Source organism: Panthera onca, chromosome B1 (genome assembly GCF_046562875.1).
Source record: "Panthera onca isolate mPanOnc1 chromosome B1, mPanOnc1 haplotype 2, whole genome shotgun sequence".
Classification (NCBI taxonomy): Eukaryota; Metazoa; Chordata; class Mammalia; order Carnivora; family Felidae; genus Panthera; species Panthera onca.
The window spans coordinates 180,553,340-180,579,034 of NC_138342.1; the positions used below are offsets into that span (position 1 = coordinate 180,553,340).

At 35.4% G+C, this 25,695-nt stretch overlaps 1 protein-coding gene across 2 annotated transcripts in view; it reads right to left on the reverse strand.

The window, feature by feature from the left end:
- Positions 1-25,695, reverse strand: part of SGCZ (sarcoglycan zeta) — a 1,087,629-nt gene that overhangs the window by 198,844 nt on the left and 863,090 nt on the right. For both annotated transcript variants that reach the window (XM_078445396.2, XM_078445397.1), the window contains exon 3: positions 13,722-13,823. In XM_078445396.2, the coding sequence (XP_078301522.1) occupies positions 13,722-13,823 (102 nt within the window). The remainder of the gene's footprint in view (positions 1-13,721; positions 13,824-25,695) is intronic.

The window sequence follows — 25,695 nt, forward strand, 5'->3', positions numbered from 1 at the left end:
TTGTGAGATCATTAAAAATTAAAAAAATAGTGTGTGACTACATCTGTTCATTTTATTTATTTTTAATATTTTAATGTTTATTTATTATTTTTGACAGAGAGAGGCAGAGTGCGAGTGGGGGAGGGGCAGAGAGAGAGGGAGACGCAGAATTTGAAGCAGCCTCTAGGCTCTGAGCTGTCAGCACAGAGCCTAATGAGGGGCTTGAACCCAGAAACCATGAGATCATGACCTGAGCCAAAGTCAGACACCTAAATGACTGAGCTACTTAGGTGCTCCTATATCTGTTTGTTTTAAAGGATTAATCCAGGAAATGACAGAAATCCAAATTTGTGCAAATGTTATGACAGAAGAACTCTCCTATGATATAGGGGGAAAATAAACCAAAATAGTCACCAAATGTTGAATTGGAGCCAGAGGACCTAAGTCCACTGGAAATCTACAGAAATCTTTTTTTTTAATTTTTTTTTATTTTTTCAATATATGAAGTTTATTGTCAAATTGGTTTCCATACAACACCCTACAGAAATCTTATAGACATAAGTGGACATAGGACATAGAACAAGGGTTGAAGCCATATATATGTGTATATCTATATATATAGATATACACATACATATACACATATATATACCTTAAAGAGTCAACCAAAAAACTGTTGGAATCAATCAACAAATTTGTGAAGTTTCAGGATATAAATTTAAATTTCTAAAAGCAGGATGATCAAGGGCAACATATGGATTTGTTGTAATAAAAACGTTACATTTAGCATTAATAAAATTAATAAAACCACAATTACATTGGACATAATTTGTTCTTTCTTTTATTAATCTCTGGAAATTTCAAGATCTTGGTATGTGTTGATAAATTTGTGATAAATATTACTTATTTTGTCACACAGGTGCTATTTAAAGCAGGTTCTGGTTTATAGGAGGTTGTTTTTACTTCAAAAGATTTCAATTGCTATGGAGATGGAACATTAACAAATAGAGATTATACTCTAAATTTTTCAATTATTTTATTAATGCAAATCAAAGGAAAATCAGAGAAGTGAGGAAGAAATATCTGAAAAAGCAAAATCGTGACTATAATAAATTATGAGTCTTTACAGTGATGAAGCATACAGTGAAGCATACTATGATAAAATATGGACAGAAAGGTAGTTATATATGGTATTTATAATTGGATTTTATTTTGATAGCTTTCCTCAGTATACAATGAGAACAGTGTAGGATGACACTAAAAATATTGGTCAAAACCAGTGTTTTTCAAGGTATAATGTTTGGAAAAACCACTGTTTTTCAAGGAGTAACAGAAGTCCAACAGATTCCTATCAGGCTGAGCCAGATCTCCATATCCATTTGCTTTATATTGCTTTTGTTTTGTGCAAGATTTCATTTGAAGAAACAATCTTCTATCTAAAATCATTTCTAAACCATCAATTGAGTAAATACACATACTGTAATTTGTAATAATTAAGAGTAATGGATTTTAGTATTAAAGTACAGAACACTTCTGGGGTGCATGGGTGGCTCAGCCAGTTGAACGTCTTCTGACTTTTGATTTCAGCTCAAGTCATGGTCTCACGGTTTGTGAGACTGAGCCATGTGTGGGGCTCTGTACTGACAGCACGGAGCCTGCTTGGGATTCTCTCTCTCTTTCTCTCTCTCTCTCTCTCAAAAATACATAAATAAACACTAAAAAAAGATGCTGAATATATATAAATATATTTAAAAATATATCTGTGGTTCAGTATAATGCCTTTTAATAAAATTTCTAACATTCTATGTCTTAGAATTATTAAACGAATGCCCAACGCGTTAAAATACAGCAATCCAAAATAATGGGTAAGAATGAAGATCTTTTTCAGTTAATAAAATCTGTTTATTATTTTTAAGAAATGAATTTTATTAATTTGAAATATAGTATACTAAGGAAAAGGAAGATAACATACACGGTTTAGAGTATCAGTGCCTTAAGGATAAATTTCAAATTTCTTTGCCTTCCAACCCTGAATGTGTAAAGCCTAAGCTGCATTCCAAATCAATGTTTCTCTGCTCCTTGATGTCTTTATCCTCCAAATATTTTTTGCTTACTCATCTCCCTAAAATATCTTTTAAAAATATATCCATTCAAACATTAAGCTAATATTTAAAACAGTTTTGGTATGTACAATTTAATATTTACAGGGGACAAACTATCTGACACTACCTATTGTATATATATTTTAAATGTATTTTGTGGAATGCTCCAATTTTATAGAACTGTACACTGAACTCATCTAAATGATAGAACACATCTTCCATATAACCTAAATCATCAGTAAAACTAGTTTTACTTTCTATCAGAAAAATGTTTGATGTGTCATTTCAAATATATCAATATTGTCTCATCATAACTAACCTATTTTTGATTAACTCCAAAGAGAGAGAGGTTTTTTGCCATGAGTTAATGCATACACTGCCCTTTCAACAGTTCTTACGTAGCCACCGACACTTTGCAGTCTCTATATCTTTTACATTTATTTATCGGCTCTATCTATCTATCTATCTATCTATCAGCTATCAACTTTAAACTTGTACTTCATGTGCAATGTATCCTCAAACTCCTTCATTGTTGTTTAACCAGTCACTTATCCCCTATTTTAAATTTCTTACATAATCAACAATGTTTTTAAAAATGTAAAAAAAAAAAAAAAAGATTGATGACAGTCTTTACCTTTTGCAAAATAAGAAAAAAAGTGGTAGATGGTAGAGAAGTGAGAAAAAGAGAAGTAGCAACTACAGCATCATTCTCAGGCAGATGAAATTTACAAAAGAGTGTACTGGAAACTTGAGAGTCTGGAAACAGATATCCATGTCTTGGTACCTCCTGCAAAGTCTTGGAACACCCTTAGTCTATGCCTGCCTGGGTTTGAGACCGTTGACTCTCTTATCAAACCGAGCTGTCCTATTTACTGTATTTTAAACAATGGTTTTTAAAAATTATTTTCTTGCTCATAAAAATTATGCAATTTGAAATTCAAGTCCCAATCATTCTTTAAATCCCAGATGAAATTCTTTCATATGGAGGCATATGAGCTCAATCTATGGATACTTATCTAGTGTGCAAGACCCAAATTCAAGTGAAAAGAAAATAGTGTCCCTAAGATTTTTCCAAAACTCAGTTCCCAGGCCTGACTTCTAAGGACAAAGCACTGAAGAAAAAAGAAATATTCTGTAAACTAAGAAAAACAATATAATCAAGCAACAACCCATTCATAAGAAACATAAGGCAGATCATTTTGTCGCTCAGGTACAGACAGGATCATAATAAACCCATAAAGTTCTGAAAATTCAAAACTAGATCTTCTGTTCTCTTTAATTCTTTTTAGTGAATGCAAGCAAGACCTACTTTGTCTCTTTATAAGTTAATATGACTACTATTTCTTATGCTATCTATGGCAATTCTAGGATCTAATTCACCATATGTGTTTGTATTGGTTAAAAACTTGTGGAACAAATACAGAATATTAGGAGTAATATGGTTACCTATTCCATTTATCTAATGTGACAGAGCAACATCCTTTTGAGTGGTTTTAACGTATATTTTTGGAATACACAAACCATTCGTTCTCTCAATAAAATATTCACTGAGATGTGTGTATTTTTTGTATGCACATATACTAATAAAAAGTTTAAAATTTCCCTGGACATTTAATCTACCAGGCGCAGCTGGAGGAAGTGGTCAAAACACATGGTTGTTGCTTTCATGGTATTCACACCTTGTATATATTGTCCTTTGAAATTCAAATAAAGTGTTACATATTCCCCACTGCCGAATCCATTACATCTGAGACACTTGAGAGAAAAGAAAAAATACCTTGCCAAAAATTCATTGACCATACTATTTGAGTAGCTAATAGCCAGGACAGTGGTTTTCAAGTCACACACATGACATGGCCATTGAATCAATGTAGTGGGTTGCAACAAATATACATATTACATATTAATAATTTACATCACTATTTAATAATTATAATATATAACTCTATTAATTTTATTTAATTAATTAATTAAAATTATAATTAATATTAATGTATTAATTCAGTTGATGTTAAAAGAGAATGGCCTTGCTAGAATATATTAATTAGGAAAAAAATCAGAGTGTATCTCATGCTACAATGTAAAATATCTTTCTTCCTGTGGCTCATATTCAAAGAAGTTTGTATTTTGGGATGAGCACTGGGTGTTGTATGGAAACCAATTTGACAGTAAATTTCATATATTAAAAAAAAAAAAAAAAAAACAAAGAAGTTTGTAAAACACTGAGCTAATGCATGCGTTGCTAATATATTCTCTGTAGTCTGCTCCCAGAACTTTGGACATTTTCAGAGAATCTCTCACTTCATCATGATTGCAATGATCCTGCATACCAACAGTGCACCCACACACTCAGGTAGATATACAAGTTTGGGGTAATGAAGTAATCTACTAGCTGGAGAATAATTTCCTTTAGCTCCATTATATGCAATGATACGGATGTGTGATTAAAATTCCATTCACGAGAGAGTGGCATTCGCTATAACAAGGGTCTGTTTTCTATCTCATGCAAGAAAAATTCTTAAAAGGCCTAAGTACCTATTTAAAAACAAAATGCATAGCAAGGATTTTAGAAAAAAAAATAATCCTTTGTAGAAAGTATGGAATGTTTCAGAGAACAGTAATAATAATAATAGAATTCTGAAGAAATCTCCTTCACCTTCTTTCTGTCAAGACTTTGCTTGTTCCACTCCCTGATATAGAGATTCCACAGCAGTTAAGGGCATGGGTTATAAGTATATGGCAGACCCGGATTTGATCTGTGCCCCCAACTTTTTGTGATACGCAGGTAAGTTATATAACTTCTTTGAGCTGCATGCTTTTTCTCATCTGTAAAATGAATGTAATAATGTCTCCTTCGTTTGAACTGCTGTTAGAATCGGATAAGAATGCATACCAGGCCCTTCACATAGCAGTTAGCTTATGGAAGGGACTTAATAATTGGTAGCAGGAGCTATTCAAGATGAATAGCTTAATTATTTGTTCTCCTTCAGGCAGGTAATTCCTAACACTGACTCATATTGTTATATCAGACTACTGTGAGGCATTAAAAGATGTGTAATACTTATTAGCACCTTAATTTTACTCTATGTTTAATATAACCCTGCTCCAGGTTCTCTGCAACAGATTGTAAAAAAGATAAAAATTTGATACGGTAATAACAGCAACCTTAGCTAACAGGTGTTTCTCTTTTGTTCTAGGTTTGCTATTTCATTATCTCACATATTTTCTTGGAAACTAGTAAAGGTAGGGCTGTGTGTGTGTACGCGTGTGTGTGTGTGTGTGTTGGTGAAGAGAAACTACAGGTAACTTGTTTACATATTTGTTTGAAAAGGCAGCTGATTAAATATGAAGCGATGGGAGAATCTTTATTTCTCTGTAAGGCTTCTGCGGTGTTTTAGAGACCATACGAGTGAGAGGACAATCACCATCTTTAGAAAAAAAAAAAAAAAACAACAAAAACCACACAGTAAGTAGAACTCTTCTGGGGTTTCCCTATAGTTTTGTTTTGTTTTGTTGTTTTGCTTTTTAGTCCAAGGAATATTACCCCTGGACAGCTAATTTCACCTACATTTATATATTCAGCACTTTCACACTGTCTCCTGGTTTAATGAAGATTTCCTATCATGGTATTATTTTTTTTCTCATCCCTAAGCAAGGTCCACTCTCCACTATGCTCAAAGCATCCCCATACTTTCTTCTATGCGTCCAAACTAGCACTCCACACACATAAATAGAAACATGGGTTTCCTGGAGAATATGTTAAAAGGATTAATTTGGAGAGTCTGATGAATTGTTAAAAGCAGTGAATCAAGATAGGAAGATTGGGATTCTAGTCAGAGTATTAAGACTTAAGTTGCAAAATTTAAGGCAGCTGGATTGCCATTTGCAAATAAAGACAGTAGCCCCTCGTGGATAGCAGTATGAATTAAGTAAGGTAATATGAGCAAAAACACTTTGTAAAGTGCAAATTTAATGTTCAGGATTGTTTATTAAAAAAAAATGCTATCTCATGAACAAAAAAAGATTATCCCAGGAATAAAATACTTTGATATTTGGATACCTTTTCATGAAATTCAATCAATACATTAAATTTAAAAATAAAACTCCTATTAATAGATATATTCAAATGTGCTAAAAACTATTTCTGACTAGAGTATAATCAAACTAATAATGGAAGGATAAATTTTCAATCTTCATGTTACTTGGCCTATCAGAAACAATTCTCTATCAACCTGGAAACACTTTCTTCTTTCTGCTTCTAGGATACCACACTCTTTTGGTTTTCCTCCCACCTCAATCTACTTTCCTTCTTAATTCGTGTTTGATTCTTACACTTCTTCCAAACTATTCAAATTTGGATACTCAAGGACTCATTCAATGAACTTCCTCTTGTTTTCTATTTTACACCCACTTACTTGATATTCTTGTCTAATCTCATGTATTGAGATCAGATAAATATATAGATAGACAGACAGACAGACAATGTCTCTAATTTATATCTCTAGCCTGCACCTCTAACATGAAATCTGGACTCATGGATCTACCTGTTTAACCTGAAATCCATGTCCTTCTAACAGGCAAATTAACAGTTTCAAAAATGTGCTCACAATCTTCCCTGATTCCCTACTTTCCCCCAACTGGTTAATAGCAACTACTCAGAACAAAAAAAAAAAAAAAAAAAACCTAATATCATATTAGATCATCTCTTATTCTCACATCCTATTTATAGTGTTCCAGCAAATCCTTAAACTCTACTTTCAAAATACAGTCTTTGATGATAATACATATCACATAGTAAGGACTGAATGAGCTACAAAGTGCAAAGCATTTAATATAATGTTTGAATTTCATCAAAAATAACAATATTCCTTGGGTTGGATACTACTATTAGTTTAATAATAAAAATATTAGGGTCTACTATGAACTTTGTATTACCTATGATAAAAATAAGGCACAGAGAAGTCAAATAAGGTAATTTAGTCACAACTGCTAATCAACAGAGCCAGAATTTGAAACCAGGAATTTGATTCTAGAACGGTAGTATAAGCTGAATGTTAGCTGTTATTATTAAAAATCATTGTCTAAATGACCAGAAGAATGATTTTAAATATAATAGAAATAATAAGATTTCAAGAAAATGGCCAGAATATATCCATACCAAAAGAACAGCTTTTTTACATACACACAGATGCCAATGAGAAAAGCAACTGGAGAAGGCACTCCTGTGTGCAATAAGAACCATAATATGATTGACAACAAATCTGTAATGCTAATATAAAAAGGAATATTAAGAAATGTTCCTAAGCACTACAAGGTACGTTTTTGAAAAAAAAAAATCAAAAGAGAAGCCATGTTCCTAGATAGGATAACTCAAAACTATAAAGATGTCAATTTCCCACAAATTAAATTAACCATAATTAAGTTCTCAACAGGAATTTTTATGAAACTTGACAGCTGATTATTAAGTTCATTTGGAACAGAAAATGCACAATAGGCAAAAACTTTTGAAAAAGAGCAATAAAAAAGAACTGCTCTCACAGTTATAAAAAAAATGTTTCTTAAAGTTTGATTTTAGTCAAGTATGTCAATAGAACAGAACTGACAGACCAGAAATAAATCTATGTTTAAGAATGTAGTGTATAAGAAAAGTCATATTTTCAGATCAGCGATGGAAAATAGACTACATTCTAGTATTAGGGGCTATGGCCATGGTTAGGGGGAGAGAAAGAAGGGTAGGAAGGAGGGAGGGAAGGAAAGATCTTACCTAATACTATACATCAAAATACAAAAGTTTTCAAAAACTTCTCTCCTTCACTAGTTAACAAGTTAAACTACAGTTATTTTTTTTAATCATTTTTTTTCTTGGAAAAGCCAACAATTTATTGATGTAAGCATATGCCATAAACTTGAAAAAGTGGAAGCCAGGAGAATAAAAAGATTATTTCATAGCAGCTTGTAACAGCTATCCCTCTCCAACTTTCGTCTATATCCCCAGAAGAAAACAAGGAGTGTTAATATATTTCAGAGAAGTCTAACCTAAATAAACCGGTGTGGATAGAAGAAAAGAGGGTGGTAATGTAGATTGTACTAAAAAAGTCTACCAAGAATTTATATACCACTGGAAGAATTCTGCAGAGGCAGAAAGGACCACTAAGACCCATGGAATTAAAATAGTCCACATATGGTTGGCCTGTGATTTAGTAGAACCTCAGGCAGGGAAAGGAGTCCCCAACTATCTTCCCTTTCCCACCAACTATCTCACTGGGGAAACAAAGTAACTAGACTGTGATTCCTTGTTTCAAATTGTGACTCGTTGGAGATCACTCAAACTAGGTCAGGCAAGTGCTTTAAGTTTTAGAATTATAAATTTTTAATTTTAGTAAAACCATAGCTCAAAGACAATAAAAATAACCTAATATGATTTACAAGGAGACTATGCATCTATGGAAAAGTCTGAGAATCAGAACAACCTCCTCCCTTATACATAAAAGAAAAGAATTAGAGAGAGCAAGGGCAAAATTCATACGGAGGAAAATCAACCAATGACATGGAAGAAAAACTGTAGATGATGACAAGTTACTTGCATGCAGAGGAAAAATAAAGAGTTTAAAAGTAATTCGAGAAACGATGATAGCTGTGGACGACAAAGATGATCCAACATAAGAACGGTTGCTTTCTCTGCAGTGAAGACCTGAACAAATAAAAATGAAAGATACTGAGTGATATGATAGACAACATTTCCCTCAAATAAAATGGCAAAAATGTATTGGCAGAATGTATTCAGGCAGAACATTCATGTCATCAGCAGGAGAAACATCCATACTAGGCTGCCTTCAGACTTTTTCTGGCAATACTCAGTGGTGGAATTTAACAGAGCAATTAGTTAACAGGAGAAGAAGGGATGAACCATTAATAATATTCCCAGAAGAGATAAAGACAATAGTCAGGCACCTTCAGCATGAAATATTTCAAAGATTAACAAACAAAACTCATTAGCAATGAAATATAAGTAAGGAGGGAATGATTAGAATAATGAACTCAGTCATGAAGACGCCGTAACAAAAGGAGTTGGTGGTTAATACTGCAGCCATCTATCTGTAGAATTAAGACCAATGTGCCAACACAATTAAAGTTGCAGAACAGAATGTAAATATTATGAACTGTGACAAAGTTAAAATAATATAATTATCAAAAAAAAATGAAAATGAAGAGGGGTAAGGACAAATTGGAGAGGAGCTAATCACCTCAGATTGCACGGCAGGGAGTTAATGAACACTGTCTGAGATTAAAACGTGGAGCTAATGCATCCAGCTTCTTAATGATATTCATAGTCTTTTATTCTTAACCATAAAGACAATTTTTTTAAAGATACTCTTGTGAAGAAATATTTAAGCTTAGCAATTCTTTCCCATTTATTTCATATTTTTCTTCTATTAAATCATGTATATATTAATTATAAATAGCATGTTCATGCCTCTATATTTACCCTTTTATTGGTGCAGATGTGTATTTATATAATTTGGTAATGCTTATCATATGTTAATAGTTTTTTTTTTCTGAGTGTAAAGATTTCGGAATGATATGTGTTTTTAACTTGAAGATGTTATAGTAAAATAATAAACACTCAAACACTTACATGTAAAATGATAATGATAAAAATGATAATAATAAAATGGTTACAGAAGTCTGAAAATTTCTATTTGTATGAATTTGTTTGTAGAGAGGAGGTTTACCAAGGTACCTGAAAGATACAGGGTCAGGAGATCACCATGTTGTGTAAACAGGAAAGAGATTTTCTGTATTTGCCTGGCCCCATTGCTTTCTGTCTGAACTCTATAAAGAATAATTGAACACACAAGACCAAAAACTGCACCAAGAACTGAGCATCAAGGTTTTGAAGCCAAGTGAAAAGACTGTACATGAAGGGGAGAGCATAGCCTACTCCCAGCCCGTCTAAAACAGAGGTCCCGGGGCGCCTGGGTGGCTCAGTCGGTTAAGCGTCCGACTTCAGCTCAGGTCACGATCTCACGGTCCGTGAGTTCGAGCCCCGCGTCGGGCTCTGGGCTGATGGCTCAGAGCCTGGAGCCTGCTTCCAGTTCTGTGTCTCCCTCTCTCTCTGCCCCTCCCCCGTTCATGCTCTGTCTCTCTCTGTCTCAAAAATAAATAAACGTTAAAAAAAAAAATTAAAAAAAAAAATAAAACAGAGGTCCCAAGGGCTCAAATTTTAACTTTGCTTTGCTGTAGAATTACTGGAATTGGAATTATCTGGTAGCAGTTTCCCCAGCACAATTATCAGTCCATCATGAAGGATGCTGGGATAGGGGTCAATGGTAAGGTACCGCTTAATTAAGGATCCTTGAACAGGAAAAAAAAATTAACAAGATAACTGTTCAGTGACTATTAGATGAGGCACGGTAACACAAAAAGTTCTAGAGAATTGAATGATGCAAAATTTTGGGGCAATCATCCCTGAAGTGCAGGTAATTTAATCACCTTAGTTCTCTGGACTTATAAAACCTTGGGAAATATGCTCTACTTACATTTTTTTGAAAGAACCTGGTGATTATTTGCCCTAATTTCCTGATAGTTAAAAGATTCTGACCTAATGTTAAATCACGTGCATTGAAGTTTGACTCAAAATCTTACTATCATCGTTATCATTTATGGTAAGGTAACCTCAAAACCCATATCCTTTGTACTTTGCCTATCTGAAAAACTACATATGTAACTTCACAAATGTTAGGTAAGTACTTACTCCCTGAAAATAATGTTGCTAATTCTGAAATATGCAGTGAATTCTAAGATATCTCAAACACAGAATGTAATGTGTTTTTCTGTGTACTGATAATGATGAACCACTCAAAAAAGGCTGATTTTTTAAAAGCATGAAGAAGAGAGTAAGCTGTGATTTATAACAGTAAACTTCAAATATCTATCTATACTGGTGGGAGAAGGAGACAAATTAACTTGGAGTAGAAACAGCCCATGGTTTACTATTTTAGGAGACTAGACGTGTGTGTCTGTGGGCAACTGAGTTTTTTTGACTGATAGAAATCTGTGTAATAGTATGGGATTAAACACCTACATACCTAGGAAGTTACTTTAAATAAGAAAATTCTTTATTTCAGAGTGGCATACTAGTCAAATATAAAGAAAGGGACCCACTGCCATTAATGCAGGAAAACACACACACAAACAGGTGCAAATCAAAATTGCAGGGAAAAAATTCATACAAATTAAAATTGATACATATAATAGAGTATAGTGTATAGTATTTTTCTCATATCAATTGAATCCTTATAAGTACTTTTTGAATTTAATAGATTTCCTTAACTTAGACCTACAGGGACTTTGATATATTATCAGAAAAACATTCAAATACACAAAAGTGTGTGCAAATCCTGAAATGTATAATAGGGTTTATAAAGATCTCATTCTTACTAGTATTACTGGAATTTGTGCATTCTTTCTTAACCGAAGAAGTATTTTGATACATTGCTATGAAACTCACTGTATTAATGAGAAAACTCAGGCTCAGAGAAACTGGCTGGCTTTTTAAAACAGTAAGTGGGCTTTATGGCAGAGAACAAAGCACTGCCTATATTCATGGGCAAGAGAATCCTAACGTGGGAACTGCTGATGAAAGATATATATTTTCTCTTCATTTTAAATATTTATTTTTATGGTGCACGTGTAGAGAAATGTTCAAAGAGGAAATGAGTCTCTATTTTTTCTGCCAACACCAGGCCTCCTGTCTGTTGACGGCCCAAGCTCCTACCTGTGTGTGCTGTGCTGGCTTTTGCCTTCACTGGAAGATGGAGAAGAGGGGGGACAGGAGGACAAACAACATGTCTGGGATGTGAAAGGGGGCACAGAGGTTTCAATCAGCACAGTAAGATTTGGAAAGGCTTATGAACTTGAGGTTGCAAAATTCCCCAGGGATAAAGGTCAGGAAGCCTGATTGCCACCACCTCCCATTTCGAAGCTATCACATCAGTGGACCCTTTCTTATTTGGTCCACTGAGGGAGTAAACACAGATCCAGTTTCCCAGGAGAATCTTGGTGCACAGGTGTTGTTATACTCTCAAAAATGTTTCAACTGGGAAGATAAATACTATGGCCTGCCTGTTGGCAAAGGGCTTACCGATCCTTCTGTTAAGTTGGATTCCCGGGCAGCCACTCTGAATTGATCTAAATGGCTTCAAGGATCAATCTTTGCTGTCCCTGGACTTATCAATGGGATCATTTTCAAAGAAGTTCCTGCCTATGATTATTCTCACTTTTCTGTGTTCAGTAATTTCTTGGTTTCCATGGATAAGTTTTCATTTCTTCAAATACTAAGTTGTTGAATAGTACCGAACACAAGAAAAAAAAACAGTAAATAACTGTGAGTGGCGGTGACTTCCAGTAGGAGGGAAGGTGCTAACTTAGGTATGCCCACTATTTTTTTCAGCGTTCATAAAAAAAAAAAAAAAATAAGAAAACAAAGACATAACTTGTATCTTTTAAATTTAAGCAGTTTTTATAGTAAGGTCAGGTGTTCATACATTTGTCTATGGTATTATTCACCTGCCCCAAATCCAGCAGGTAAGGTGATCTCAGTGATAAATTTCTAGTACTGAGAATAGCAGTCAATACGGTGCATGTGTGAAGCTCTCAAGGTTTGTATATAATAACAAAATAAACTTAAAGTTAATATAATTCACCTAATTGGAAGTTTTATGAAAAATAATCCTCTGTTCTGTTTTCACTATGAGATTTAAAGGAAAAAAAATAACTTTGAAGGAAATGAGTAAATTATGGCTTACTATGCAACCCCTTTGCTATTATATTACATTGGTAATATTTAAAGATGATTCTAGTCTAAAATAGACTTTCATATTTATGAAGTAAGGTTAATAATCTTTCCACATTTTATATAATAACAAGCCTTCCGTTTTTTCCTGTCTTACTGGATTTTCACACTTACACACATATGCCTAATAGTTTCTAGTTATATTTTTTGGTATCCAATAATACTTTCTGAAAAGTAACACACAAAAGCCAAAATGTATAAAGGCTAAACTATAATCTTGATTTTTAGCATGCTGGTAAGTGATAAAATACTCATAAGGCACACATACACACACCCACACATTTGAAAGGATAAATATTCGTGCTTATTTTAAATACTGTTCATCCAGAAATAACTTTAATTTCTATAGTAAGACTTTTCCTCATCTTTTCTTTTTAGAAAATGCACGTTCATTTGAGCTGAAAAGATCTATAATATATTGAAATAAAGTCATTTATTCAAGTCAATGTTTCCTGCAAAAATTACTCATGATGTATCAAGTGCCCCTTTTGAAATTACCATGATGTTGTATTTTTAACTTCTAGTGAAAATAGAGGCAAATTTATAGACTAACAAAAGCAACACTGCAGTTTAATTCAGAAATGGTTCTCTAATTTGTCTGTTTCAAACTAACCTTCTCCACTGGTTTTTCAATTGTTTCCTTGTTTTCATTTCTTCAAATAAATCTTTAACTTCAGGACACTAAATACATACTGAAGAGATAAGGGGGTTCTGGCCTCCTATTTCAAGCTAAAACATAACCTCTAAATTATCTTTTACATTAAGCCAAAGCCAATGTCACATACCTTTCGGGAATGAATTTCTTTCACATACAATGGAAGTAGAAACTCAGATATACCTTCAAGTCGGATTCCCTTCTTGGTGACTCTCAGATTTCCCATACCATCCTACAAGCAACGAAATATAGTTCACTTTTAGGTTCATTAGAGAATGAATAACTGGCCATAATTTTCTTAGGGCTAAATTGAGAAAACAGTAAGCTCAAATCAGTGATGATTTAAGGAAAATGAGAGACTGAATCTACTTAATGAATGATTGCAGCAGTCTGCATGCATATAGAGGGCTCTGTGTAAAATGAAAAGACCTCGTATCTTTTCATAGCTCTATCAGAGACTAGGATTTATCTATGAATAAACCCTTTACTTTCTTCATGCATTAGCCAGTTTAACTCTTTTTGGGGGTATAAAGATACTTGCCACCTGATTATTGGAAACAAATTTTGTTTGCAGAGAGTTCTAATAATATTTTTACATTACAGTTATATACATATTTCTACAATATTCAAATAGTCACATTTGTGGAATGATTTCAACAAGTACTTAATAATTGGCTAGTATAAGTAAGCATGATATTTCTGTATTCAAATTAAGTTTATATCCTCTCCTTTAGAAAACAACACTCTATAAGGAGGATAAAACAAGTATATAAATAACACTTATGAGAAAGAATAACATGAATTTAAAAAGTAAGAACACAGTACCATGAGAATTAAGGAAAGATTTCAAATTTGATAAGAGAATAGACAATTTCTCATGGAAGAGATGAACTATGAGAAGGACCTTAAGAATATGGAGTTCCGACAGGAGATGTCTGTAGAGGGAGAAACAGAATGAACATCCTGTAATATTAAGAAACAGCATGACATCCAATCTGGCTCATATATGTACTTTATAATACTGTAAGAGAATACTGTAAGAGAAAACAACTGGAGTTACGTTTTGAAGCCAGAGAAAGGAAAGCCATGAATGCGAAGGTAAGAAGTCTGTACTTAGGTCAAACTCCGGAAGAAAAAACATAAAAGTTCTTGAACAGCTCAAGGGCTTGGAATTATCAGAGTTAAGCTTTAAGATTAATCTGGTAGAGGCACTATGTGGGGCTAACTGGCAGAGAATCAGTAATAGGGGACAACTCGGTAATAAGTGTAAGGAATATGGTGAAAGAAAAGCCTATGAGACTGGGTGACTAATTTTATCTGAAAATACTGAAAACAGGGACATTTGTGACTAATCCCAGGTTTCATGACTATGACTAAATAAGGAAATGTGGTGATTTTTAAAAGTGGAATAACAAATTTTGTAGGCTCAATGGCAAACATCATTGTAGCTTTGGACTTTCTAACTTTGAGGTATCATCAAAAATTCAGATATTTATCCATCAACTAGCACATCTGTAAAAAGTGGGTTGCAGAGTGACAATCGCTTAAGGCATGTCTGAATCTACTATGATGGATGAGCAAGTGTTCTCTGGGGAAGGTATCTATAAAACCAAGGAGAAACTCTTAGATAATGACTAGGTCTATGGGTGGGAAAGGACTATTTCATACATGAAATAAGGGTATGATCAGTATAAGAAGAAAGCCAAGAAATTCTCATGGCCCCAGTCTCTGCCACCTGCCCCTACGTCCCACCACCAAAGAAAGCCAATGATATAGTATAGCAAGGAACAGAATTTTGAGTAAGAATTAAAGCCCTTTTTTAAAGTCTCACAAGGAAAATGACTACTGAGAAAGAGAGAGAGATTTTGAGGTGGTCGAGTCTAAATCCTCTAATGGAAGGACAGAGTTGTCAATTCTGGTTGAAATAAACTTGGGATGGGATGAAGGACTTCATTTATTGAGACTCAAACCTAAAACTGACCCTGGAAATGTCTAATAGGGAATTGACTAATTTTTTTTTTTTAAAGAGAATTTCAAGTTTCACTGAACACTTATTCAGATGAGAAAGTTGATCTACTTTTGTTGGGATGGCACAACCCAGGTTCTCCGAGACAGTGCTGGTTTATCCCACTTTTATGGTGTCCTCTTTCACTTTCAAAAGTGAAAAGTGTTTCTGATTTAGACATCAACTACATGGTCACCTGTTTACTGGCTCTAATTAGTATCATTTTGCAACATCACAGCTATCGACGAACAGAAACTGGCAAAATTAACAGGGAAAGAGACTCAAAAAGGAGGATTTGCTAACAGGAATGGCAAAAGTCCTAGGTATGGGGTTTGCCAAAGTACCACAAAATGATGCCCCTCCAATGCCTGACCATCATTTTTCTCACTGGGTGGAGACAAGTAAAGTCAGTACAGCAATGTTGGACAGTAAAAAGAGCACAGGGTCAAGGAATGACAGCTGATGACCCATTAATGATTAAATTCAGCAGGAGTTAAGAAATATGAGAAATGTTAAGACAGGTTTATCATCAGAAAATGGAACCTTGAATTTTGAGATCTTGAAGTTGACAAAAATTTCAGACAGCATGAAACCTAAAGAACATCTGAGCGGGTAGCAGAAGCAGAGTGGAGATCGAACTTTCTGTAATTCAGAAAGAACATTCAAAATGACACGCGTGGCTTTAAAATATTATTTTGTCCCTGAGTGATTTTCTTGACTAAATCTCACACAGTGACTGTCCACATATATTCTCAAATGTCTGCCGGAAGGAAGTGTTCTAAATGTTCCCCATGAAGTTGCTATGGAAACATCTAGTGCAACTTTTAGTCAAACTCAGAACAATAGAAATAAATTCTATCATAAACATAACTCGCAATTCACACTAATCTTAAAAAAATGTTTTCATAAGATAACCATCTTAAATAAAGTAACTGGACATCCAGTTAACCAGGATATTATGGGTGCCATATGCATCTTTAATTGTGGAAAGCTTTGAATCTTCAGCTCAATGTTTTCTTCTTATATTTTCTATATGATACGTAACTTGAGGCATATAAATATATCTCACTTAAATTAGATGAAATAGATACCCCCGTATAAATGTAGGATTCTTATGGTAGAACTGTGTTTTGAATCTAACCTCACTCAAGCATGTCCATTTGTCCCTCCTTTTATTTCTCCTGTTTTGTATTTAAAAAAATGAATATTCAAGTTCTTCCATATTATCTACATGTAGTTATAAAATATATAAGAATTCATAACATATATACAGTATGTAATCACCCTGGTCCTCACAGGCATGTGCCAAGTCCATTAATAATTTATAAGATGGGGAATCCTGGGAAGATGGTGGCGTTGGAGGACTCTGGGCTCACGGCGCATCCTGCTGACAACTTAGATTCCACCTACATCTGCCTAAATAACCCAGAAAACCGCCAGAAGACTAGCAGAACGGAGTCTCTGGAGCCAAGTGCAGATGAGAGGCCCACGGAAGAGGGTAGGAAGGGCGGCGAGGCGGTGCGCGCTCCACGGACTGGCGGGAGGGAGCCGGGGCAAAGGGGCGGCCCGGTGGCCAAGCAGATCCCCCGAGTCTGGCTGGCAAAAGCGGAGGGGCCGGACTGAGTGTGTTCGTACAGCAAGCAGGACTTGACATCTGGAAGGTTGTAAGCTAACAGCTCTGCTCTGAGAACAGGAGGGCTGGAGGACAACGGGAGGGAGAGTTGTTGAGCCCCTGACTACAGAGCGCAGCTTGGTGGGGAACAAAGACGCTCGCCAGTGCCATCTCCCTCGCCTGCGCCATCTCCCTCGCCCATCCCCCAGCCAAAATCCCAAAGGGAACCAGTTCCTGCCAGGGAACTTGCTTGCAGCGCACAAACAGCGGATCCACCCCTCCTGCAGGTCTGACTCCCTCCCATGCCACAGGGCCCCTCCCGAAGCGGATCTCCAAAGGAAAAGTGAGCTAAGCCTGCCCCTCCTGCCCATGTGCACCTTGCCGATCCATACCAGCTAATACGCCAGATCCCCAGCACCACAAGCCTGGCAGTGTGCAAGTAGCCCAGACAGGCCACGCCACCCCACAGTGAATCCTGCCCCTAGGAGAGGGGAAGAGAAAGCACACACCAGTCTGACTGTGGCCCCAGCGGTGGGCTGGGGGCAGACATCAGGTCTGACTGCGGCCCCGCCCACCAATGCAAGTTATTCAAGACAGCACAGGGGTAGTGCCCCGCAATCCCGCACCACTCCAGGGACTATCCAAAATGACCAAACAGAAGAATTCCCCACAAAAGAATCTCCAGGAAATAACAACAGCTAATGAACTGATCAAAAATGACTTAAACAATATAACAGAAAGTGAATTTAGAATAATAGTTATAAAATTAATCGCTGGGCTTGAAAACAGTATAAAGGACAGCAGAGAATCTATTGCTACAGAGAACAAGGGACTAAGGAACAGACAGGAGGAGCTAAAAAATGCTATCAATGAGCTGCAAAATAAAATGGAGACAACTACGGCACGGACTGAAGAAGGAGAGGAGAGAATAGGTGAAATAGAAGATAAAATTATGGAAAAAGAAGAAGCTGAGAAAAAGAGAGATAAAAAAATCCAGGAGTATGAGCGGAAAATTAGAGAAGTGATGCACTAAAGAGAAATAATATACGCATAATTGGTATTCCAGAGGAGGAAGAGAGAGGGAAAGGTGCTGAAGGTGTACTTGAAGAAATCATAGCAGAGAACTTCCCTGAACTGGGGAAGGAAAAAGGCATTGAAATCCAAGAGGCACAGAGAACTCCCTTCAGACGTAACTTGAATCGATCTCCTGCACGACATTCATAGTGAAACTAGCAAAATACAAGGATAAAGAGAAAATTCTGAAAGCAGCTAGAGATAAATGTGCTCTAACATATAAAGGGAGTCTTATAAGACTCATGACTGATCTCTCTACTGAAACTTGGCAGGCCAGAAAGGAATGGCAGATCTTCAATGTGATGAACAGAAAAAATATGCAGCCGAGAATCCTTTATCCAGCAAGTCTGTCATTTAGAATAGAAGGAGAGATAAAGGTCTTCCCAAACAAACAAAAGCTGAAGGAATTCGTCACCACTAAACCAGCCCTACAAAAGATCCTATGGGGGATCCTGTGAGACAAAGTACCAGAGACATCACTACAAGTATAAAACATACAGACATCACAATGACTCTAAACCCATATCTTTCTATAATAACACTGAATGTAAATGGACTAAATGCGCCAACCAAAAGACATAGGGTATCAGAATGGATAAAAAAACAAGACCCATCTATTTGCCGTCTACAAGAGACTCATTTGAGACCTGAGGACACCTTCAGATTGAGAGTGAGGGGATGGAGAACTATTTATCATGCCACTGGAAGTCAAAAGAAAGCTGGAGTAGCCATACTTATATCAGACAAACTAGACTTTAAATTAAAGGCTGTAACAAGAGATGAAGAAGGGCATTATATAATAATCACAGGGTCTATCCATCAGGAAGAGCTAACAATTATAAATGTCTATGTACCAAATACAGGAGCCCCCAAATATATAAAACAATTACTCACAAATATAAGCAACCTTATTGATAAGAATGTGGTAATTGCAGGGGACTTTAACACTCCACTTACAGAAATGGATAGATCATCTAGACACACGGTCAATAAAGAAACAAGGGCCCTGGATGATACATCGGATCAGATGGACTTGACAGATATATTTAGAACTCTGCATCCCAAAGCAACAGAATATACTTCTTCTTAAGTGCACATGGAACATTCTCCAAGATAGATCATATACTGGGTCACAAAACAGCCTTTCATAAGTATACAGGAATTGAAATCATACCATGCATACTTTCAGACCACAATGCTATGAAGCTTGAAATCAACCACAGGAAAAAGTCTGGAAAACCTCCAAAAGGATGGAGGTTAAAGAACACCCTACTAAAGAATGAATGGGTCAACAAGGCAGTTAGAGAAGAAATTTAAAAATATATGGAAACAAACGAAAATGAAAATACAACAATCCAAACGCTTTGGGATGCAGTGAAGGCAGTCCTGAGAGGAAAATACATTGCCATCCAGGCCTATCTCAAGAAACAAGAAAAATCCCAAATACAAAATCTAACAGCACACCTAAAGGAAATAGAAGCAGAACAGCAAAGACAGCCTAAATCCAGCAGAAGAAGAGAAATAATAAAGATCAGAGCAGAAATAAACAATATAGAATCTAAAAAAACTGGAGAGCAGATCAACGAAACCAAGAGTTGTTTTTTTGAAAACATAAACAAAATTGATAAATCCCTAGCCAGGCTTCTCAAAAAGAAAAGGGAGATGACCCAAATAGATAAAATCATGAATGAAAATGGAATTATTACAACCAATACCTCAGAGATACAAGCAATTATCAGGGAATACTGTGAAAAATTATATGCCAACAAACTGGACAACCTGGAAGAAATGGACAAATTCCTAAACACCCACACGCTTCCAAAACTCAATCAGGAGGAAATAGGAAGCTTGAACAGACCCATCACCAGCGAAGAAATTGAATCAGTCATCAAAAATCTCCCAACAAATAAGAGTCCAGGACCAGATGGCTTCCCAGGGGAGTTCTACCAGACGTTCAAAGCAGAGATAATACCTATCCTTCTCAAGCTATTCCAAAAAATAGAAAGGGAAGGAAAACTTCCAGCCTCATTCTATGAAGCCAGTATTACTTTGATTCCTAAACCAGACAGAGACCCAGTAAAAAAAGAGAACTATAGGCCAATATCCCTGATGAATATGGATTCAAAAATTCTCAATAAGATACTAGCAAATCGAATTCAACAGCATATAAAAAGAATTATTCACCATGATCAAGTGGGATTCATTCCTGGGATGCAGGGCTGGTTCAACATTCACAAATCAATCAATGTGATACATCACATTAATAAAAGAAAAGATAAGAACCATAGGATCCTGTCAATCGATGCAGAAAAGGCCTTTGACAAAATTCAGCACCCTTTCTTAATAAAAACCCTTGAGAAAGTCGGGATAGAAGGAACATACTTAAAGATCATAAAAGCCATTTACGAAAAGCCCACAGCTAACATCATCCTCAACGGGGAAAAACTGAGAGCTTTTTCCCTGAGATCAGGAACACGACAGGGATGCCCACTCTCACCACTGTTGTTTCACATAGTGCTGGAAGTTCTAGCATCAGCAATCAGACAACAAAAGGAAATCAAAGGATCCAAATTGGCAAAGATGAAGTCAAGCTTTCGCTTTTTGCAGATGACATGATATTATACATGGAAAATCCGATAGACTCCACCACAAGTCTGCTAGAACTGATACATGAATTCAGCAAAGTTGCAGGATACAAAATCAATGTACAGAAATCAGTTGCATTCTTATACACTAACAATGAAGCAACAGAAAGACAAATAAAGAAACTGATCCCATTCACAATTGCACCAAGTAGCATAAAATACCTAGGAATAATCTAACCAAAGATGTAAAAGATCTGTATGCTGAAAACTATAGAAAGCTTATGCAGGTAATTGAAGAAGATAGAAAGAAATGGAAAGACATTCCCTGCTCATGGATTGGAAGAATAAATATTGTCAAAATGTCAATACTACCCAAAGCTATCTACACATTCAATGCAATCCCAATCAAAATTGCACCAGCATTCTTCTCGAAACTAAAACAAGCAATCCTAAAATTCATATGGAACCACAAAAGGTCCTGAAGAGCCAAAGTAATTTTGAAGAAGAAGACCAAAGCAGAAGGCATCACAATCCCAGACTCTAGCCTCTACTACAAAGCTGTCATCATCAAGACAGCATGGTATTGGCACAAAAACAGACATATAGACCAATGGAATAGAATAGAAACCCCAGAACTAGACCCACAAATGTATGGCCAACTAATCTTTGACAAAGCAGGAAAGAACATCCAATGGAAAAAAGACAGTCTCTTTAACAAATGGTGCTGGGAGAACTGGACAGCAACATGCAGAAGATTGAAACTAGACCACTTTCTCACACCATTCACAAAAATAAACTCAAAATGGATAAAGGACCTGAATGTGAGACAGGAAACCATCAAAACCTTAGAGGAGAAAGCAGGAAAAGACCTCTCTGACCTCAGCCGTAGCAATTTCTTACTTGACACATCCCCAAAGGGGATTAAAAGCAGGGGAATTAAAAGCAAAAATGAACTACTGGGACCTTATGAAAATAAAAAGCTTCTGCACAGCAAAGGAAACAACCAACAAAACTAAAAGGCAACCAATGGAATGGGAAAAGATATTTGCAAGTGACATATCGGACAAAGGGCTAGTATCCAAAATCTATAAAGAGCTCACCAAACTCCACACCCAAAAAACAAATAATCCAGTGAAGAAATGGGCAGAAGACATGAATAGACACTTCTTAAAGAAGACATCCAGATGGCCAACAGGCACATGAAAAGATGCTCAACGTCGCTCCTCATCAGGGAAATACAAATCAAAACCACACTCAGATATCACCTCACGCCAGTCAGAGTGGCCAAAATGAACAAATCAGGAGACTATAGATGCTAGTGAGGTGTGGAGAAACGGGAAGCCTCTTGCACTGTTGGTGGGAATGCAAACTGGTGCAGCCACTCTGGAAAACAGTGTGGAGGTTCTTCAAAAAATTAAAAATAGATCTACCCTATGACCCAGCAGTAGCACTGCTAGGAATTTACCCAAGGGATACAGGAGTACTGATGCATAGGGGCACTTGTACCCCAATGTTTATAGCAGCACTCTCAACAATAGCCAAATTATGGAAAGAGCCTAAATGTCCATCAACTGATGAATGGATAAAGAAATTGTGGTTTATATACACAATGGAGTACTACGTGGCAATGAGAAAGAATGAAATATGGCCCTTTGTAGCAACGTGGATGGAAGTGGAGAGTGTGATGCTAAGTGAAATAAGCCATACAGAGAAAGACAGATACCATATGGTTTCACTTTTAGGTGGATCCTGAGAAACTTAATAGAAACCCATGGGGGAGGGGAAGGAAAAAAAAAAGAGGTTAGAGTGGAAGAGAGCCAAAGCATAAGAGACTCTTAAACTGAGAACAAACTGAGGGTTGATGGGGGGTGGGAGGGAGGGGAGGGTGGGTGATGGGTATTGAGGAGGGCACCTTTTGGGATGAGCACTGGGTGTTGTATGGAAACCAATTTGACAATAAACTTCATATATTGAATAAAAATAATTTATAAGATGGTTTCCCTTCTGCAGGAGCATTAGAAAGTGATTGTATTCTATCGCTATACTCTCCTGATCCACGATATTCTTGGTCCCTTCCACTCTTAAAGGGAGAAAAGAACTTCTGTATTTGCTGTTCAGGATGACATTGCCGCGACACCAGAAATTGGAGAACTGAATATACTTATGGCTCAGGTCTCAACCTTGGCTCTGTCGTCTTCATCCTATGTAAGCTTGAACCACTTAACTAATCTCTTTTGCCTTAAATTTGTCATCAGTAAATGCAGTAAAAACACCTTAATGTATTTGTGGCAAGGGCTGCATGAGGATATAAAAAGCTTAGCATAATGCCTAACTTATGTAGAAATAAGGAATAGCCTTAGCCGTTATTAACATTTTACTAAAAATAATTTAAATTGTTGTCCCATCATTACTATAAAATTCATATTGTTTATTTTCAGAGATTATTTTTGAACCTTAGTAGTGTCTACAGCAAGCTTTATCATCATTATGGTTATGATGCAGTTATTTATTATCTATTAATTTCACAAATCACTTAACTATTTTTCACAGACAGTGTAGTGTCATTTTAGAAAGGAATGTGGAGCCAGACAGCTTGGGTTTGAAAGTTTCTACTCTGAACATGCAAAGTACTATATTTGTATTTTTTCATAAAAGGTATCATATTCGGCTTGCAGTTTTAATTCACTGTGTATACATTTTTATCTCTTCTTGAAAAGTTAATTATTTTATTTCTGTATGTATTTGCTCTTTCTTCTACCAGAGTCTGTCCAACAGTGGTTTGTATGAAGTATGTGGTCACTAAATGCAAAAGTATTTAACTTATCAGTAAAATTTACTCGATAAAAGTTAAAACAAAAATTGATATCCTTATAAAAATTATGTCATCACTAAAATTTATACAATTTATTTTTAGAAACTGCAGACAATCTTTATTATAGTGTTCATGCATTTGATTTTTTTGGACAAGGTGGAAGATACTTTGTTGAGAAATAATCTCTCTGGAATTTATTATGAAATATTGACATTAAAATAAATCATAGATATGAATGTAAACAAAGAGAACATTGATCGCATGTCGTATTAATTTAAAATCCACACTCATAACATTGCAATGTTTTCAATCTAGTGTAGTCTGTCCTCACACAAGATTCTTTTTACCTCTTAGCTGATTGGTATTAGAAGAGCTGTTTAGATGGCACTAACCAGGATTTGAGTTATGGCTTGACAGGCAAATGTAACTCTCAAAGTAATAAGCATGTTGACATGGATTGAGAAAAAAATTTTTAAATTGTTGGACGATTAAATAATATAGAAAATCTGGGACTTGATTTTTATTTATTTATTTATTTATTTATTTATTTATTTATTTATTTATTTTTGAGACACAGACAAAGGACAAGTGAGGGAGGGGTAGAGACAGAGAGGGAGACAGGATCCTAAGTGAGCTCAGCACTGACAGCAGAGAGCCTGATGCGGGGCTGGAACTCACAAACCATGGGATCATGACCTAAGCCAAACAAAGTCAGCTGCTTAGCCGACTGAGCCACCCAGGCGCCCCAATTATTTAAAAAGTTTTCTAAGAAAATTGAAAGATTCCAGTAGCCAGGAGATAATCATATATATATATATATATATATATATATATATATATATATATATATATATTACATGAATGTATTTTTTCTGGTTAAAACCAAAAATAAACTTCTTCCAAATTGCTAAGATCATTTCAAAAGAAAGGGATTAGAAAGGGAGACAAATACATGTACTTTTATGGCTTTGATTATTTAATGATGTTCATTCTATACTTCAATTTGCATGAGGAAATGACCTTAAAAAGGCTATTTAGAGATAAATTGAAGTCTAGTAAGATAAATTATTGGTGAGACCTTGGGAATTAAATATTTTTAATAAAGTAAAGAACCGTACAAGGAAATGGAAGTATTCGATTTTTTGAAAACAATTACAAACCACTTTTGAGTGTCTTTTGTTATTGATTCTTTATTATATGCCAATTTCCCTTAAATATGTTTAATTCCCAACTCCTAATTAAAGAAGAAATTCTCTTTAAAATATGTAGGCATTTTTCTTTCTTTTTTGTACCTGTTTTAAGCTGGTGTTATTTATAATTTATAATGAGCTGTTTTTCCCCAAGCACAAGAAAAAGAACAAACAAAATGTAAGTTGACAGCCTGCTTTATGTGTACGCTTTTACTGCGTTGTTTGCTATAAGGCTGTATTTTATTTTCCTTTTAATTGGCCTGCCTTATTCCTGTCCGTTATTAGAAAATAAACTCTATGGTGATAAGAATCGATAGATTTAGGAATATGACCTCTAATTCAGCATGTATAGAAGCATCTTGAGAAATTGTTGTTAATAACATAACAACAATCTGGAGCTTTTACAATCTGGAGCATTTATTACCTTTGTTCATAGCCAATAGTTGTTCAAAGTTTCATAATTTATATATCATTGTCAGCATTGTGAAAAGGCTTTAATGTATTCATATTTAAATACCACAATAAACGTTGCACTTTGTATCTCTTATTTGTACTGGTGTTCTTTTAATTATGTGAATCATTTTTAAAAAGTATAATAAAATAAAATTCAATTTGTTTTCCCAATTTTCCTCTACTGATAATAGAATCATTTGATAAGCATTTCCTTTTTTTCTAACAATCTACATATCAATACCCTCATACAACATATGTAATCACTTAAAACCATCAGAATGAAACTATGCTGAAACAAAATAAAACCAAAACCAAACATACGTTCATTTGGCAATGCAAATACGAATCATAATCATCCAGTAAATGGAGGAAA